Source organism: Salvia hispanica, chromosome 6 (assembly GCF_023119035.1).
Source record: "Salvia hispanica cultivar TCC Black 2014 chromosome 6, UniMelb_Shisp_WGS_1.0, whole genome shotgun sequence".
In the NCBI taxonomy this organism is placed as follows: domain Eukaryota; kingdom Viridiplantae; phylum Streptophyta; class Magnoliopsida; order Lamiales; family Lamiaceae; genus Salvia; species Salvia hispanica.
Genome location: NC_062970.1, coordinates 44,611,604 through 44,631,127, shown reverse-complemented (window position 1 = coordinate 44,631,127; position 19,524 = coordinate 44,611,604). Strand labels below are relative to the sequence as shown.

The 19,524-nt window shown below is 38.9% G+C and overlaps 4 protein-coding genes across 4 annotated transcripts; all 4 read right to left on the bottom strand.

Moving 5' to 3' along the window:
* Positions 1-928: 928 nt before the first annotated feature.
* On the bottom strand, positions 929-2,215 carry LOC125195461 (putative disease resistance protein At1g59780). The gene has a single exon (XM_048093608.1). It carries the CDS (start codon positions 2,213-2,215, stop codon positions 929-931), a length of 1,287 nt encoding a protein of 428 aa, XP_047949565.1.
* An 83-nt stretch (positions 2,216-2,298) lies between these two features.
* On the bottom strand, positions 2,299-3,579 carry LOC125195460 (putative late blight resistance protein homolog R1B-17). The gene has a single exon (XM_048093607.1). The coding sequence runs from the start codon at positions 3,577-3,579 to the stop codon at positions 2,299-2,301; it is 1,281 nt and encodes a 426-aa protein (XP_047949564.1).
* A 5,825-nt stretch (positions 3,580-9,404) lies between these two features.
* On the bottom strand, positions 9,405-9,908 carry LOC125195459 (RING-H2 finger protein ATL63-like). The gene has a single exon (XM_048093606.1). The coding sequence runs from the start codon at positions 9,906-9,908 to the stop codon at positions 9,405-9,407; it is 504 nt and encodes a 167-aa protein (XP_047949563.1).
* Positions 9,909-17,240: 7,332 nt separating this feature from the next.
* Positions 17,241-18,599, bottom strand: LOC125195458 (putative late blight resistance protein homolog R1B-17). The gene has a single exon (XM_048093605.1). The coding sequence runs from the start codon at positions 18,597-18,599 to the stop codon at positions 17,241-17,243; it is 1,359 nt and encodes a 452-aa protein (XP_047949562.1).
* Between the last annotated feature and the right edge of the window lie 925 nt (positions 18,600-19,524).

Here is a 19,524-nt window from a genome sequence, read left to right as displayed (position 1 = left end):
GGTTCCAAGGGTTCAACAAAGAAAAAAAGAGGGGGTCTTTTCTTGAACAAATCCTTTTGTTTTGTACTCATGTTTTATATCTTATTTTGAGTTGGCCTGTTTTGGTGAAAGTGAACATCATCGCCAAAATGTATCTCTGTCTCGATGGCTTGCAGACTGACTCGAATGCGTGACTGACTTTGTGCCTTCAGGTTCTTTGTCGGATATGGGCTTGAGTTATCACGAATAGTTCCTCTAATAATATTTCATCGGGCTCCGGGAGATCTTAACTATGGGACTAGATTTCCAGATGATATGCTCGTTCTGACGATCGTTCTCTGCTATTCTGTCATAGCCCCGGTAATCCTTCTATTTGGAGTGTTGTACTTTGGTTTGGGATGGCTTGTTCTACGGAATCAGGTGAATCTCCTCAATCTTCTTCCTTCAAGTTATAGTATTTGAAATATGTGTATTTTACGATAAGTTAGGGATTTAGCTTTATAGGAGTAAAACATATATGACACTGACCCTACATGGCCTCTCTCGTTTCCATCCACATGACATATAAACAAAGAGTCAATCACATTCACTTGATCGCGGGAGCTTTGCAGAGGGGGCAGAAGTTCTGGCCGTGGACAAGCCACCGTTGTATGCAGTCGGTGTGAAATTGGAGACATCTTGCGGCACAGTTAACAGAGCAGACCTGATCAGCAACCCACAACATGATTTCAACAGTAATGTGCACCAACTTGAATCAAACTGATAATTGTCCCATTGGAGTTCTTCCTTACTCCATGGCCACCATAATATTGCTTCAGATCGAAAAGCACTGGTCCTAGACACGGCTAGAAAGGAAATACGACTAAAACACAATAAATTTGAAATGAAGGGTGAAAGAAAGTTAAGTGGAATAGAAGACCTTTGAGATGCAAGGAGCAGAAAAAGGAAGTTATTTGGAAGTTCTGAAATGCAGAGACAGATTAGTACTGCTGGTGAGACCCTCTTCTTGAACCTCCTTCTTGAAGCTCTCCAATGTTTCCTCGTCACCCTGAACATATACAGTTAGCCGAAGGCTCTCATTACCAAGCTCCTCTTGCTCTACCAATGTTTTCATTGCGGAAATGGTCGAAGACGCGCTGCAAAATCTCAACACAATATGTTCGAGCGTTGCTATTTCTCCTATGCCTGAAGGGAACTCGATCAATTTAGACAAATCTTTTAGACAAAGATATTTGAGGACTGGAAAATGGGAGTTATCAGCATTCCAACAAACTAAATCACCACAACCATCAATAGTCAAGGTTTTCAAGTGACAAAAGTTGCCCTCAACAGGGGTCCAGACAGATCCAATGACTGAATTTTGTCGCAAGAAAAGCTTTTCAAGATGGGGCAATGATCCAATCATCATTGTCAAATCTTCCCAATCAACACCACAACAACCACTTAAACGCAGCACCCGAAGAGAACTTGGGAAAGTGAGGCTCGTAGCGAACTCACGCCACTTGGAATTGCCATTGAACGTCAATACTAGGGATTGCAGATGATGGAGGCAGCCAAGATTGCGGGGACAGTAATACCAACTTACTTCATCACAATAGGATAACTCTAGTTCTCTCACATTGGGGATTCTCTTGCAAACCTCTTCACTAAGCCTGAAATTCTCCACTTTCAAAAGTGTGTATAGATTTCTCATAACCATGCGATTTGCTTTATCCACGCGCAGAGGATCAATGAGACAAATCATGTCGACCTCAATCTGCCTAAGCTGTAGCATCTCCCAAATCCCATAAGGTGCAATTACTTTTGATTGATTTGGTAAAATAATTGTTAATATTTGCAGATTCCAAAGCAATGATATCGACGAGGGAAGATAATAAAGAATCCAGCGAGGGATATAAACAAGATCCACATTAAGATACCGCAAGTTAACTTGCTGAAAAATAGACTCACTTATGAATGTCGTAGCAACGTTACTCAACGTTCTCAACAATTTCAAGTCATTCAGATTGTTTATACCATAACGGCCTCCATTGCATAGCAGACAACGGACTGGGGCATCCGTGGTTATTTTTTCGTGATTCACCTCTCCATTGATTAAAAGCCGACGCTCCCTTGTTATGGCTCCTGGAGTTTCAAACACTGATAAAAACTCCTCTTTCTTGGCAGTTTGTAGGCACAATTCTCTTACTAAATCATGTACTTTAAATATAGCTATATCTCTCTTATAGTCCAACATATCCGTTAATATGAGATTTCTCATATGAAGATCCCATAAATAATCCGCTGCAACCTCTTCCAATATGCGACTATCAAAATGTTCTATAAATCCTTCAGCGACCCAAAGTTTAAGAACATCCCTGCGTGAATCTTTTCATCTTCTGGAAATGCTCCAAGGAGTAGGAAACATGGCTTTAGATGAGCAGGCAAGTATCGATAACTCAAAGATAATACATTCAAGCACTGGTCATCAATCCCTGTAGTATACAAAATTGATTGTGCAGCATTCTCCCAGTAGGCTAGAGCCGTTGGGGACTTCCTGAGATGGCCTCCGACAACAACAATTGCTAGGGGAAGTCCTTTGCACCGTGCAACAATCTTTTTTGCAGTCTCCTCCAACTCAGGAGGGCAACAACCTTGTTGCTCTGCAAATGCATTTTGACAAAATAAATGCCAACTATTGTCCTCATCCAGAACATCCATTGCAATACGATTAACATAATCGCCTAAGCGATAAGCTACATCTGCAAGCCTAGTAGTCACCACTACTCGACTTCCAATGTTTGTATCTGGAAACAAGGATTTCACATTCATATCATCCCAGGCTTTGAGGTCCCACATATCATCTAGAACAATCAAATACCTTAGCCCGAATAAACTCTTGTATAACCTTTCTCGCACCACATCAACAGTTCCACTAGTGGATCCTCTAAGACAAGTCAAGAGTTGTGACAAAATTTTGTGAATGCTATACTCTTGAGATATTGTTGCCCAGAGGCAAACATCAAAGTGTTGCACGACATATGGATGTTTAAATGCATTTAAGGCAAGAGTAGTCTTACCGATTCCCCCCATGCCTTGGATAGGGATGACTCGCCGACTCAAGGGACCTCTGGCGAGCAGAACCAGAAGTTTATTTAAGATATCATCAAATCCGACCATGGAAGAGGTGAGAAGAGGCGTTGACTGGGCTGCTACTGCTGCTATTGATGAATCTGTGGATGGCTCCAACAATCCACTTTGCGAACTCACGATTAATGCCTTTCTCCTCATGTAATCCATTCCTTGGGTTGCTTTGTGCAGATCCAGCAGGAAACGAAATGATCGTGTCTTTCCACAACGGATCTGATCCACCATATGTGATTCGATCACATCTTCTGCCACTTGAGCTGCGCGTGCTATTCGCATCTCTAGAGCTTCTGCTGTTCCTCTTCTGGCACCATGGGAATAGTTGTAGCTTTTCATGAAATTGATCAGGAAAGAAACATTATCTGAAAGGAAATCAATTTGTTTTTCCTCGAAGGGAAATGTATGGTTGGGGTGATTGTCTATAAGGCGAAGATTATTTTGAAGAGAAACCAGAGCTGCGAAAGCTGCTGCCATGGATGGATCTCTGATTTCTGGGCTTTTTGAGATAAGTTCGAGAATGAGAAACTTGTTTATTTGATAATGAACTCGGCAGAGTTTGTAGAATCTCTTAGAGTCAATTATGAACCACTAGTTTCATATCCATCCATCTCACTCTAGTATGGATAAGGAGTGATTAGCAGCTTTCTCCCAAGTTTTGTACCCCACTGCGTGGACTTCTTGACCCTAATATAAGCTCTAAAATCTACTGTTTCAAATAGAATTCCGTTGATTTTAGTCCACTCCATGTGTCATGAGAAATACTTTCGTCTTTCTCATGAAAAAATGTGCATTTTTCTATTTCGTCCGTACTATAAAAATATAAGCATTTTCATTAATGGAAAGTTGTCTCAATTCATTACTCATATACATCAATTTGTTTGGTCGACTATTATCTACTCCCTCTGTCCCGGCTAAGATGACACATTACTTAGCCGGCACGGGATTTTAGGAGTTATTGGTTAAAGTGTTTAATTGGAGAGAGGGTGGGTGTAAGTATTAAAGTGTATAAAGATAGATGGATATTGTAATAGGAATGAGAAAAAGTGGTTGAGTATATTAATTGGAGAGAGAAAATTACAAAAAAAGGAAATGTGTCATCTTAGTCGGGACAAACTAAAAAGGAAAACGTGTCATCTTAAGCGGGACGGGGGGAGTACTACGTTAACTGCAACAATTCCCACTCCTACAAAACGTGGGTCAGTATTAAATAGCACTCCCTCCGTCCCGGATAAGATGACACATTTCATGGTCAACACGGAATTTTAGGAGTTATTGATTGTTTAGTTGCAGAATGAGAAAAGGTGTGTGTAAGTATTAAAATAGAGAAAGAAAGAAAGATGGATATTTTAATAAAAGTGAGAAAAATTGATTGGGTGTATTAATTGGAGAAAGAAAGTTTCCGGAAAAGGAAATGTGTAATCTTAAGCCGGATGGAGGGAGTAGTACTTGGAATCTATAACAATTAAATTTGTTATTTAATTTTAAAAAATAATGTGATGCATAAGATTGATAACTTGTTAGCAACCAACATATGGAAAAATGGCTATTTCATTGATTGTCAATAATAATAATTATACATGGAATGGAAATCCATGCATTTCAACATAAGAAGACATTCAAACTAAGAGAGAATCACAATCACTTAATCGCCGGAGCTTTACAGAGGGGGCAGAAGTTTTCGCCGCAGATGAGCCATCGCCGGAGCTTTACAGAGGGGGCAGAAGTTTTCGCCGCAGATGAGCCACCGCCGTATGCAGTCGGGATGAAATTCGTGGCGGCAATCCAATGTAGTCACCGATCCCCGGTACAGATCATCGGGACATATGTAACAAACTTTTTCTTCATCTTGATTCGTGTCGTCGCAGCGACGTGTCCTGAAACCGGAGAGAACGTCGTCTTCAGACGAATCCACGTGGCCGCTGGATTGAGGCGACCAGAGCCTGACCATGACGTCGTAGCCTTGAAAGTGCAAGACCTTAAGAGTAACTCCATCATGCGCCGCTGCTTCATCCCAACCGTACATCTATTGGAAATAAGTCATCACCGACTTTGCCGAAGATTCTCGAGAAATCAAGAGTAAAGGTTGAACTAATTAATAGTAATTAATTAGGAGATATTTTGTGGTCATGCTTGTATTATTAAATCAATTAGTAGTAACTAGAATCCTCTAGGTTTAGATAGTCGGTGCTTAACCGACTTAGTACTACTATAAATATAGGAATATGTAATGTACAAGAATTAAGTGTGTGAGTACACACAAGAGTAGAGAGATAAGTGAGTGTGAGGGAGTACACCAAAGAAAGTGTGTACGTGTGTGTCAAGAGAGCTAGAGTGTGTGAGGTGTGTCCTCATCTAGCTAGAGGTGTGTCCTCGAGTGTCTTGTGAGGTGTGTCCTCCAAGAATTGTAGAAGTGTATTGGTGTTGTGTACACCACTGTGTTGTATATCGGTGTTTCGTACACCATTGTCGGGTTTAATAAAATTCTGTTTGTGTATCGATCCTGGAGTGCCGCTGATACCCAACAAGTGGTATCAGAGCCACGTCACGTGGAGTCGTGGTGATCGTTGTTGTAGCCTTGATATTTTGAGGTGTTTGTTCGCAGGTCGAGAGTATACCGTTACTCTGCCGAAATTAGCAGTCAGGGACTGTAGTTGGAGTCGCTACTCTACCGGAGTTAATAGTCAGGGACTATTGTTGGCGTCGTTACTCCGCCGGAGTTGACAGCTGGAGAACACCAGTACCAGATGGCGGATTTTTCTAGTGTTGCAAATAGCATCGAGAAGCTAAATAGTAACAATTACGGAAATTGGAGTATCCGTATGCATTATTATCTCATAGGTCAGGACTTATGGGATATTGTTGGAGGAGATAGCACCACACCACCGACTGGTGACGCGAAGGCGCAAAAAGAGTGGGAGATGAAATGTGGAAAGGCGATGTTCGTGCTGATGGCTGCAGTAGAAGATGAGCAGATGCACGGATTAGGACAGCTAACGCCGAAGGAAGCGTGGGAGGTTCTGAAGACTGCTTTCGCCAAGAAGAACGAGGCAAAGCTGCAGCGCCTGGAGAATGAGCTATTCTCCATCTCGCAACGAGAGCTCACTGTAAGTCAGTACTTTTCCAAAGTTAAATCATTATGCGAAGAGATTTCGAAATTAGATCCTGATAACGTGATTAATGAGACGAGAATGAGGAGGATTATCATCCATGGTCTAAGACCCGAGTTCAAGGGTCTTGTGACTGCCACGCGCGGTTGGGCTACACAGCCAACTCTGGACGAGTTAGAGAATATCTTGTCCAATGAAGAGACTTTGGATGATAAGATGTCTAAAGTAGCAGTGAAGGATTATGAGGAAGAAGCTCTGTTCACCAGCAACAGAGGCCGCGTAGCCAGAAATGATCACTGGCGCAGAAGAGCAGAAGGTGACCGAGAATATCGCCGTAGAAGAGACGAAGGTGATCGAGTTCAATGGCGTAAGCGAGAAGAAGAATGGCGTGAGCGAGAAGAAGATGATCGAGAGGAGATGCGCTCTCAGCTAGGGGGAGCAGAACGCAGAGATGGTTGGAGTAGTGAATCTCATCAGCCAAGAAGATGTGATAGAATATGTCATAACTGTGGGAAGAAGGGCCACATAGCCAGGTACTGTCGGTCAGAGAATAAGCCAGTAGAAAGTCATGCGGTAATAGCTAGTGGAGCATCACCGGTTGAAGAAGAATGGGACATGGAAGCGTTAGCCATTCTGAGTGACGAAGAGTTGGAATCCCAAGCGCCACCGTTATAGAAGAGGAAGATTGGGATTTTGACGATTCCATGTTGATAATTGAAGATGAAGAGGGGAATATTGAGGAGAACTGGGAAGAAGCTAATGGAGAAATAAAGCTGGAGTTGTTAGAAGTTGAGGAGGAAATTGACGAGCAACGCGTGGAGCTTCAAGAAATGCAAGTAGAAAATAAAGAAGGTGAAGATATACAAGTATCAGAGGCCGAAGTGGATAAAGACTCGATAAAGCTGAAGCAACGAGAAAAGATTATGGAGTTCAAAAAAGAGTCAGAGAAACCACAAGCCCAAAGGTCAAGAACAACACGAAAGAAAGCGGTTGCTGGAGGAGATTTTAGAAAATCCGACTCAATTAAAGAATCGTGTCAAGGTACGTATCCTGAAGAGCTCAACACTGCGAAACTGCAGAAGCTACAAGAACAATTAAACATACGCAGAAGAAAGTCGGTGAAGAGGGGAGTATTGGAAATAAGTCATCACCGACTTTGCCGAAGATTCTCGAGAAATCAAGAGTAAAGGTTGAACTAATTAATAGTAATTAATTAGGAGATATTTTGTGGTCATGCTTGTATTATTAAATCAATTAGTAGTAACTAGAATCCTCTAGGTTTAGATAGTCGGTGCTTAACCGACTTAGTACTACTATAAATATAGGAATATGTAATGTACAAGAATTAAGTGTGTGAGTACACACAAGAGTAGAGAGATAAGTGAGTGTGAGGGAGTACACCAAAGAAAGTGTGTACGTGTGTGTCAAGAGAGCTAGAGTGTGTGAGGTGTGTCCTCATCTAGCTAGAGGTGTGTCCTCGAGTGTCTTGTGAGGTGTGTCCTCCAAGAATTGTAGAAGTGTATTGGTGTTGTGTACACCACTGTGTTGTATATCGGTGTTTCGTACACCATTGTCGGGTTTAATAAAATTTGTTTGTGTATCGATCCTGGAGTGCCGCCGATACCCAACAACATCATCCTCGCGTACTCCTCTAACTCCTCCGCGCCCACTGGCCACCGTAAAATCGCTACCGGCTCAACCTCAAGAGTATATGTCTGCTCCATCGCCATTGGTTTTGGTATGAAATATGATAGAGAAAGAGAAGCTTTAGGGTTATGAGAAGTGTGACGAATGGCGTGAGCTTTGAAGATATATATAAGCTTTCTTTAGCTCAAATTAATATTTTGGGAAAAATATCTGATTTTGTGTTTCATTATGGAAATTTTAATTACTGAGACTCACATGGAAATGGAAAGTAACTTTTGTTTCGATAATTGAAATGGAAATTTGATTTTTCAGGTAGATTCTATCTAATGGAGATACTTTCCTTATTTATAATAATATTAAGAATAATTTATTCAAGTGTGACAATTTAATTGAAGGCCATATCTTACAAAACAAATTTTGAAATAAAAAATTGAAACTTTTTTAATATGGAAGGAAATTTACAATAGCCAAGTCAAGGAGAGAGAGAGGATATGTGTTGATCGAAAAGATTGCATATAACTAAATCATTGACATTACCATAACTGAAAGTGTTTCTCTTAAATTCGTACTAAATTTTTGTTACTAAGTGGCGTCTTTTACTCAATTTTGACCTTTTGGAATAATTGGCGTCTCCACTATTATTGACATGGTGGATGATGCTTTGTTGTTTAGTTGGGTTTGGGTTTGGATTTGGGTTTGGGTTTGGGTTTGGATTTGGATTTGTTAATGTCAAAGTCGATATAATTTTACTTATTTATTATATCAAGATCAATTTAATCAAACCGTCAACTTATCTTAAGGCCATAATGCCATAGAGTAGTATTTATTCTACTAAAACTAATTATAACTACTTAGTGTTTTATGTTTTATTTTTGATAATCATATTTATTCAAAAATTAAACTACTCTTCAATTCCATCAAACATAGAAATTCTATGAAATTATACTCAGGAATAACGGAGAGCTAGGATTTTGACATTGAAAATTTATGTAAAAGAGACGTGGTAAGGATCCTTTATATTTTTCCTCATTCGTTTTTTACATAATTTGATTAATCTATAGAGTATCAAACATATGTATTGTTGGATAAAATCATGACTTTGATCGAAGTGCATATAATCAGTGGCGGAGCTAGGGTGGGGCCAGGGGGGCCCTTGAGCCCCTCACCCTTTCCAACTTTACCTATATATTATATATGTACAAATCATTTAACAAAGTTTGTAGTGGTGCAATTGGTAAAGATGATGCACATGTAGCTGATTGATCTTCCGTTTGATTCTTTTTCCTGAGAATTTATCATCTTTTATCACTATCTCTATAAATATGATGTTAATATTTCTCTATGAATCCTTAGATTTTCTCTCGAGACTTGAATATGTTTATGTTCTATTAGGCATATAATTGTATTAATACATCTCTCAACAAATCCAAGAATCGATGAAACAATAAGATTAACTCGTTTAGTTCAAAGAATTACTATTACATTAGCAATAAAAGTTGCCAAATTTTTTAAACAAAAAACAAAGTTGCTATTATAACTAGTTCGTCAATTGATACTAAGAGAATCTAGCATTAAGTGAAGTGGCTCCTTGATTGCTGTGGCTTTGCAGAGGGGGCAGAAGTTCTTGCCGCGGACCAGCCACCTCCGTATGCAGTCCGGATGGAACTCGTGCCGGCAATCCAAACTAGTCACCGATTCTCGGTACAGATCGTCTAGACATATGCAACAAACTTCTTCTTCATCTTGGTCGGTTTCGTCGCAGCAACGTATCTTGAAACTGGAAAGGACGTCGTCTTCAGGCGAATCCACGTGGTCGTCGGTGTTGGTTACGGTCCAGACGCGGATATGCAAACCGTAGCAATTGGGAAGAAAGGAAGAGAAGCCGGGAGGAGGGGTGGCTTCAAAGGGCAAGATCTCAACGGTAGTTCCTTCATGTTGGGCTAATTCATTAAACCTCGTCGCTGTCGTTTCGTATTCCTCCATGCTCCATGGCCACCATAAAATTGTTTCCGATTCAAGAGCGCGTGTCTCTGTCTGTGTCGCATCCATCGCCTTTGATCTTTGGGAGAAATTTGTGAGCGGGAGAATTTGGTGTTTAGAGAAGTATGAGTAATGAGGCGAGAGGTTGATAAGTTATATAGGGTTGCTTCAGCCTAAATATTTTGGTAAGTATCTGATTTTGTGCGTTTTGATTATGGATAATTTCATTATCGAGACATGGAGAGTAGCTTTAGATTAGCTTTGGGAAATTAAACAAACAAAATAAACGAGATCTTCTATTTCGATATGATTACTATCCAAGAAATAGTAGTACTACATAAACTACTTATAATTCGAAGTATTTACCAAAAATGTGCTCTTCTTTGCAATATTGATAGATTTCAAATTTGCGTTGTGGTTGCACTCTGGCTAATTAGATAAATATTGATTATTTGTCAACTCGATTCTAACTAAGGCGATTATTTCCTTATTTATTATATTAAGATTATTTATTTAATCATAGCGTGACAAACCCAAAATTTTATTTTAAGGCCATGTTTTATAATTTACGCTACTAAAACAAATTCAGAAATAAAAAATTTGGAACTTTTACTCTTATGAAAGGAACTTTATCAATAGTCAGATATTTACCCTAACTACTTTTTGCATAGTAAAAACGTTAAAAGATTATTTATTTGGGAGGTAATCAACATCATACTACACAAATCGAATAAATCAAGTGATAATAGAACAAATGTTAGTTTTACAAAAGAAATTTACGTGCCTTGGTACCAGACTTACGGCCGGATGTGGCCCCACATGTACAACCTCGTAGCAATATCGTTGCTCTTGTATCAAGCCATGATGGTGGGCTACTTTGGTGCAAAGGAGTTCGTCTACACTCAGGTTCTGATCCCACTTCCTATTTTGAGCCTCCTCTTTATATACTTCTGCACGATGAAGTACTACCGCTTTTTCCAGTCGACAACGCTGGACGTTGCCTGCCGGGAACTGAAGGAGACTCCCAATATGGATGGCGTGTTCAGGTCTTACGTAGCATTTAGCTTGAGTACGGAGAAGACGGCCGAAGTGTGACAAACACGGATTTTGCATGTTTTTAAGGGTTAGATTTGACTCGTTTTAAATGTCAATCATGCAAATTATGTTCTTAAATTGCATATGTTATACATTTGGTATTTTTGATGTGTTTGTTAATAAATGATAGAAAAAGATAGAAAAAAGGTGCAAAAAGGCCAAGGTGCAGCAGCCTCTGTTCGAGCCCATTCTGCCATCAGATTTGGAGTCCAATCAGTGATTTATGCATACCATTATCTTCCTCTTCGAAAGAGCTTCGCGTGGATATCTCGCACGTCTCAATTGGAGTTCTGTGGAGAAAGTTATGTCTATTCTACGAACGTTGCGCAGTGCAGTCAAAGCTGGCGGAAATTTAGGCGGAAATTCATGGAAGAAAAGAAATTATTATATTGGGAAGCCAAATCTCTTCTATTTCTTGTAGGCCACGAAAATTATCAAGCTAAACCTTTTCCCACCCTATAAATACCTCTTAACCTAATTTATATTCTCGATCTCGAAGTCTCCAATCCTTCCCCCTCTCTACACTTTCATCCATCCATCCCATATTCCACACATAACCATCCATCTTCCATTGGAGCGGAGCTCTGCAGATCCAGGCAAGAGAAGACTAGAGATTGAAGATTCAACCTTGGGTTTTATCTATTTCTTTCATGTCTTGTACTTTATTTGTAGTTTTTACTTGTCTATGAATAGAACAACTTTTGTGGATTTTTTGGTGAAGATATTAAATTGATTTTCCTTGTTAGCTCTTGCAGTTATTTGATTTATCCTTATGCCTCCTATATTCAATTGATTAGCTACCTCTTGAATACATATTAGAGTTGATTAGAGTACTCGAGAGATGAAATAGTTGACTTGGAAAAGGGATAACTCACACTTTAATTCAATAGAACTCGGGAGAGTTGAGGTTTCATGTGAGGTCATTGGTCTTAACGATCTTTTAGGAGTTAGGTCTAAGAATTAGAAGGGGACTTCAATTATTACACCTAATCTACGGATTTCTCACCTCGGGAGGGGGTTTAATCTAGTTAAGTGACCGACTTAATAACTCTAGAGACCGTAATTCAAGGAGGTCGATTGTGTTTTGGATCCTAAAATTCTACATCATTAGCCTGTTTTGTATCATATGTTTTTATGTTTCTTGTTATTTGTTTATTTATTTTATGTCTAGTTTATAAAATCAAACTAAAAACTATGTGTCTCTAGATAGTATGTGATGCTTAGTACTCCCTCCGTCCCAGATAATTCGACCCAGTATTTCATTTTGGGCCGTCCCACATAATTTGTCCCACTTCACTTTTACCATTTTTGGTATTGGACCTCATATTCCACTAACTCATTCTTACTCACATTTTATTATAAAACTAATACTTTAAAAGTAGGACCCACATCCCACCAACTTTTTCAACTCACTTTCCATTACATTTCTTAAAACCCGTGTCGGGTCAAAGTGTCCCAAATTATCTGGGACGGAGGGAGTATATGGTAGTCAGTTGCAACATTATTCCACGTGTTCGATATCCCGGTACTGATCTTTAGCTATACTAGATCTACCATGTATGCTTGCAGGTATTTTTAGTGCTAATAAATAGTACATCAAAGTGGTTCAGATGATTTGGCTCACGTTACCAGACCAGGTTCTACGGTTTGATGTAAGTTATCTTAATTTATTGGGTAATACTACCTCCGTCCCTCAAATTTTGACACAGTTTATCATTTCGGTCCGTCCCTGAAAATTTGACACACTTCACTTTTACCATTTTTGGTAGTGGACCCCATATTCCACTAACTCATTCCTACTCATATTTTATTATAAAACTAATACTTTAAAAGTAGGACCCACATCCCACTAACTTTTTCAACTCACTTTCCATTACATTTCTTAAAACCCGTGCCAGATCAAACCGTGTCAAAATTTGGGGGACGGAGGTAGTAGCATTTTGTTTATAGTTTCCACAAGGTTTGTTGTTGAGAGATTCCGTGGTATATATATCTAGTGGTAGGAAATTTGTATGCCACAATATGGTGTGTATTGTAGGATTTTGAGAAAAAAAAAATGTTATCTACCTTTCTCTTGATTATTATAATTTGTTTTTTTTGGTACACAAGTCCAAGATGGTTGAAGTTCATATTACCAGCTACTATTGTAAGAGCATCTCCAATGAAAGGGGTAAATGGAGAGGTAAAAAGAAATAATTATCATATTTACCTTTTCTTGATAAAATTTCATGCTCTAAAGGAAAAGGTATTTGGGGAGGTATTATACCTTCTTTCATTTTGAGAAGGTATCTTTACCTATTCTTGGAAGAGAAGGTAAAAAGTTTGTTATTTTTATTTGCCTTTTTAGTTTACCTTCTTCTCTTGGAGTCCACTACTTTTTAAGAAGATATAATTACCTTTTTGAGGAGGTAAATTAGAAATATACCTTCTCAACTTACCTTTCTCCCTTGGAGATGCTCTAATATACTCTGCGTCTACTATGTAATATACTCTCTTTATTTTGAATAGTGCCAACTTAATAGACTGATTTCATTTGATCACTTTACAAGCTTAAAACTCATCCTTCACTTGGAATAACTATATTAAGTTAAGACTGTGGAGTAATGGGGTATGTAAGTCCATCGTTATCCATCATGAAAGTTGGGCCTCATGGAAGTCCATCTTTATTCCTAAAGGCTCATTGGACCACCTTTACCGATGTTTTTAAACCTAGCATTACCAAGTCCAAGATGTTTTTATTTTGGTACACAGGTCTAAGATACTTTTAAGGTCATATTTCCAGCTACTAACTCTACCTACTCTCTTTATCATAATTTATTCAGCTCTTTTTGTCCCAACTTAATAGACTGATTCATTTGAACACTATAAAAACAATTACAAACTTAGAAACTTATCTTTCACTATCGCAATTGGAATAATTGTTTTAAGTTAAGACTTTGGAGGGGAAAAAATGACTTTGAAGGAAGAAAGAAAGACTTTGGATGAATGGAGTATGTACACCCCAATCATTTTATGTTGGATCTAAGGAAATTCAATAAACCAAAAAATGTAGTTGGGCCTCATGAAGTCCATCGTTATTCCTAAAGGCTCATTCGACCACCTTTACCAATGTTTTTAAGCCCAGCACAAAAAGATGAATTTTCATATGCTACTAATTTAAGTTGATTGTTAACTCAAGGGAGGTGGTCGAGTGGCATGAGACTCGTCCATCCTTAACTAAATGGTCAGAGTCACTGGGCCTATCGGTGGATACCCTTGGTAATTACTAAAAAAAAATTATTATTACTCTCTCAGTCTTAATGAAAAAATGAATAAAGTAAAAATAAAATGATTTCTATTTATAAACATGATAATAAAATTGTAAGTTACTATTACTATAAGTAATTCTAATTCCTGATATTTAGAATACAATAAGATTTTTCTAAAATAATAATTAATGATACAACAAGATTAATTCTCGTAGATTAAAGAATTACTAAATTGAACAAATAAAAGTTTTCCAAATACATAGAAAGCACTATTTCATTCAATAGTTAACACATGAAAATCCATACATCTCAACATAAGCTAACATTCGAACAAAGAGTGAAATCACTGTCAAATGATCGCCTGTGCTTTTGTGAGAGGGCAGAAGTTCTGGCCGCGGACAATCAATCCACCGACCACCGTTTGCAGTCGGGGTGAAATTGGAAACATCTTGTGGCGTCTGTTGGAAATTTGACCCACAAAATATAGAATCACTCAATAAAGATGAAATATGGAGGATAAGTATTATAGGTTTCTCACAAAAGGATTACAAAATACAATCACACGTGCTTCTGCACAACAACAAAACTCTCACAATTTTCCCAACTTAGAGCTACGGCTCTTTTCCACTCCAACTCACACAATTCCTTTTCTTTCTTTCTATCTAAGAGCTTCGGCTCTTACAAACACTCACTCTTCCTTTCTCTCTACTATGAGCTACGGCTCATTCTCTCTAAATCTCATTCACTACATTTCTTTTTCTCTTATAATACAATGAAGCAAGTACTACTATTTATAAGTAACTAAAGTTGATATATAGCTAACACATGCATGCTACGTGTCCTAATTAGTTTAATTAGGAAGATATCATATAATGACCACATACTCCACCGCCTTACACGTAATGCAATTGTGGCTTCCTTTTAGCCATGAAAACTTCACAAGATTTCATCAACTAAGATGAGGTGGTGATGCACCTACTTCATCATTTTTCTTAATCTTGAAGCAATTGAGTTTAATAAACTCAACATCCTCCCTTAAACTCAATTCTTCATGTCTTGCGCAGTATCTGCAGTCGAACTCGTATCGCCTTATCAAGGCCGGTGAAAGCATTCTTCAGAATATCCCAGGCTTGTTTCGACGTGGTGGCTGCACTTACTTTCTCAAACGTGGTTCCATCAATACCTTGATAGATATTGAATAATGCCTTCTTGTCTCGTTTCCTTGCATCTCTGAGGGCGTTCTTCTGGTTGTTCGTCAGTGCATCTTCGGCTTCTTGGGAAGCAGGTTCGGTGTAGCCGTCTTGAACAATATCCGACAACTCTTGTGATTGCAACAAGACTCGCATCTGAATACTCCAATTTCCATAATTGTGTTTCTCTAATTTGGGAATTTGGGGTTGAACCATGTTCAGCGTTGCCGCCATAGGTAGGATCGAGTGGCTCTAGAGACCAGATTTGTTGGATTATTTGATTCACAAAGTATAGGAACACTCAACAAAGATGAAATATGGAGGATAAGTATATATAGGTTTCTCACAAAAGGATTACAAAATACAATCAAACGTGCTTCTGCACAACAACAAAAACTCTCACAATTTTCCCAACTTAGAGCTACGGCTCTTTTCCACTCCAACTCACACAATTCCTTTTCTTTCTTTCTATCTAAGAGCTTCACACAATTCCTTTTCTTTCTTTCTATCTATAATATAAACTAAGGCACAATAAATTTGAAATGAAGGTCGAAAGAAAGTTAAGTGGAATAGAAGACCTTGAGATGATGAATGGAAGTTATTTGTAACTGAAGAGACGCAGAGACAGATTGCTACTGCTGGTGAGACCCTCTTCTCGAATCGCGTTATTGAAGCTCTCCATTGTTTCCTCGTCACCCCGAAAATGTATTGTAAGTCGAAGGCTCTCATTACCAAGCTCCTCTTGCTCTACCAATGTTTTCATTGCGGAAATGCTCGAAGATGCGCTGCAAAATCTCAACTCAATATCTTCGAGCGTTGCTATTTCTCCTATGTCTGAAGGGAACTCAACCAGCTTACACAAATCTTCTAGATGAAGATCTTCGAGGACTGGAAAATGGGAGTTGTCAGCATCCCAACAAAGTAAATCACCACAACCATCAATAGTCAAGCTTTTCAAATGACAGAATTTGCCCTCAACAGGGGTCCAAACAGATCCAATGACTGAATTTTGTAGCAATGTAAGCTTTTCAAGATGGGGCAATGATCCAACCATCATAGTCAACTCTTCCCAATCAACACCACATCCAATTAAAGTCAGCGATAGGAGAGAACTTGGGAAAGTGAGGTTCGTAGCGAACTTACGCCACTTGGAATTGCCATCGAACTTCAATTCTAGGTATTGCAGATGATGGAGGCAGCCAAGATTGCGGGGACAGTAATACCAACTTACTTCATCACAATAGGATAACTCTAGTTCTCTCACATTGGGGATTCTCTTGCAAACCTCTTCACTAAGCCTTAAATTCTCCACTTTCAAAAGTGTGTATAGATTTCTCATAACCATGCGATTTTCTTTATCCACGGGAAGAGGATCAATGAGACAAATCATGTCGACCTCAATCTGCCTAAGCTGTACCATCTCCCAAATCCCATAAGGTGCAATTACTTTTGATTGATTTGGTACAAAAATTGTTAATATTTGCAGATTCCAAAGCAATGATATCGACGAGGGAAGATAATAAAGAAACCGGCGAGGGATATAAACAAGATTCACATTAAGATACCGCAAGTTAACTTGCTGAAAAATAGACTCACTTATGAATGTCGTAGCAACGTTACTCAACGTTCTCAACAATTTCAAGTCATTCAGATTGTTTATACCGTAACGACCTCCGTTGCATATCAGACAACGGACTGGGGCATTCGTGGTTATTGTTTCATGATTCACCTCTCCATTGATTAAAACCCGACGCTCCCTAGTTATGCCTCCTGAAGTTTCAAACACTGATAAAAACTCCTCTTTCTTGGCAGTCTGTAGGCACAATTCTCTTACTAGATCATGTACTTTAAATGTATATACGTCTCCCTTATAGTCCCAACTCATCCACTAATATGAGATTTCTCATATGAAGATCCCATAAATAACCCGCTGCAACCTTTTCCAATATGCGATTATCAAAATGTTCTATTAATCCTTCAGCGATCCAAAGTTTAAGAACATCCTGTGCGTTAATCTGTTCATCTTCTGGAAATGCTCCAAGGAGTAGGAAACATGGCTTTAGATGAGCAGGCAAGTATCTATAACTCAAAGATAACACATTCAAGCATTGCTCATCAATCTGTGTAGAATACAAAATTGATTGTGCAACATTCTCCCAGTAGGCTAGAGCCGTTGGGGACTTCCTGAGATGGCCTCCGACAACAACAATTGCGAGGGGAAGTCCTTTGCACCGTGCAACTATCTTCTTTGCAGTCTCCTCCAACTCAGGAGGGCAACCTTGTTGCTCTGCAAATGCATTTTGACAAAATAGATGCCAACTATTGTCCTCATCCAGAAAACCCATTTCAACACAATCGCCCAAGTGATTGGCTACATTCGCATTCCTAGTAGTCACAACAACTCGACTTCCATTGTTTGTATCCGGAAACAAGGATTTCACATTCATATCATCCCAGGCTTTGAGGTTCCACATATCATCTAGAACAATCAAATACCTTAGCCCGAATAAACTCTTGTATAACCTTTCTCGCAGCTCATCAACAGTTCCACTAGTGGATCCCCTCACACAAGACAAGAGTTGTGACAAAATTTTGTGAATGCTATACTCTTGAGATATTGTTGCCCAGAGGCAAACATCAAAGTGTTGCACGATATATGGATGTTTAAATGCATTTATGGCAAGAGTAGTCTTACCGATTCCCCCCATGCCTTCGATGGGGATGACTCGTCGACTCAAGGGGCCTCTGGTGAGCTGATGCAGAAGTTGAAGTAAGATATCATCAAATCCGACCATGGATGAGGTGAGAAGAGGCGTTGACTTTGTGGATGATGATGAATTTGTGGATGGCTCCGACAATCCACTTTGCGAACTCACGATTGATGCCTTTCTCCTCATGTAGTCCATTCCTTGGGTTGCTTTCTGCAGATCCAGCAGGAAACGAGATGATCGCTTCTTTCCACAACGGATCTGATGCACCATATGTGCTTCGATCACATCTTCTGCCACTTGAGCTGCACGCACAATTCGCATCTCTAGAGCTTCTGCTGTTTCTCTTCTGGATCGATGAGAATCATCGTAGCTTTCAATGAAATCGATCAGGAAACAGACACTATCCCAAAGGGATCCAATTTGTTCTAACTCAAAGGTATAGTTGGGGTGATCGTAGATAAGGCGTAGATTATTTTGAAGAGAAACTAGTGTTCCGAAAGCTGCTGCCACTGCCATGGATGGATCTCTAAATTTCTGTTTTTTTTTTAGGGAAGCTCAAGAAATGAGAAGGTCGCTTGTTTGATGAGATTATAAAATGACCTCAACATGGCTTGTAGTACAGCAAATAGCCAACTAATACTCCATTCATCCCCAATAGTATACTCCCTCCATCCCACTTTAGGAATCTCGGTTCACCATTTTTTAGTGTCCCACTTTAGGAGTCCCAGTTGTAATATTCCATAAAATTTCCGCTCACATTTTATTATAAAATTAATATAAAAAAGTATGACTCACGTTCCACTATCTTTTTTCACCAACTTTCCTTTACATTTCTTAAAACTCGTGCCGAACTCAATTGAGACTCCTAAAGTGGGACGGAGGTCAATGAAAGCACCAATTGTTAAGGGTGCAATCCCTTAACAAGATTCTGACGACGATGAGAGGTCGACGGCGGAGAGATAAAAGGTAGTCGAGGTAGTCGCGGGAGCTTTGCCCGTCGATAAACCAAGAACAATACCGAATTGATATAAAAGCGTAAAAATATAATAGAAGGATAAATGATATTTCTTGATTGAATAATGAGAATAACAATAGCCCTATTTATAATAGGGATACTAACTTAATGAACAAGACAAAAGATATGCAATCCCTAAATAATGCAACTAAACAATAATGCAAGATATGTGGAATAATAAATGTATCAATATCACACAGTTGCCGGTAATAAGTTTATAATATTTTTGAGGAAGAGACGTTTCTACTTCTTTTATTTTTAAGGGATATTAGCCCCTAATATAGATTTTCTAAAAGTTGATTTTCCTACGAACTTCCAATTTGGTAAATAATATCATGAATTTTTCCGAATTTATTATTTCTCACCATTCAAAATACTTATGTAGTAATGGGTTGAAGAACAATTTTGGAGGATGTACTTAAAAAA

Coding starts and splice junctions, on each gene's coding strand:
- LOC125195459 (XM_048093606.1), bottom strand. CDS start 9,908: ATGGATGCGACACAGACAGAGACACGCGCTCTTGAATCGGAAACAATT.
- LOC125195458 (XM_048093605.1), bottom strand. CDS start 18,599: ATGGCAGTGGCAGCAGCTTTCGGAACACTAGTTTCTCTTCAAAATAAT.
- LOC125195461 (XM_048093608.1), bottom strand. CDS start 2,215: ATGTTGGACTATAAGAGAGATATAGCTATATTTAAAGTACATGATTTA.
- LOC125195460 (XM_048093607.1), bottom strand. CDS start 3,579: ATGGCAGCAGCTTTCGCAGCTCTGGTTTCTCTTCAAAATAATCTTCGC.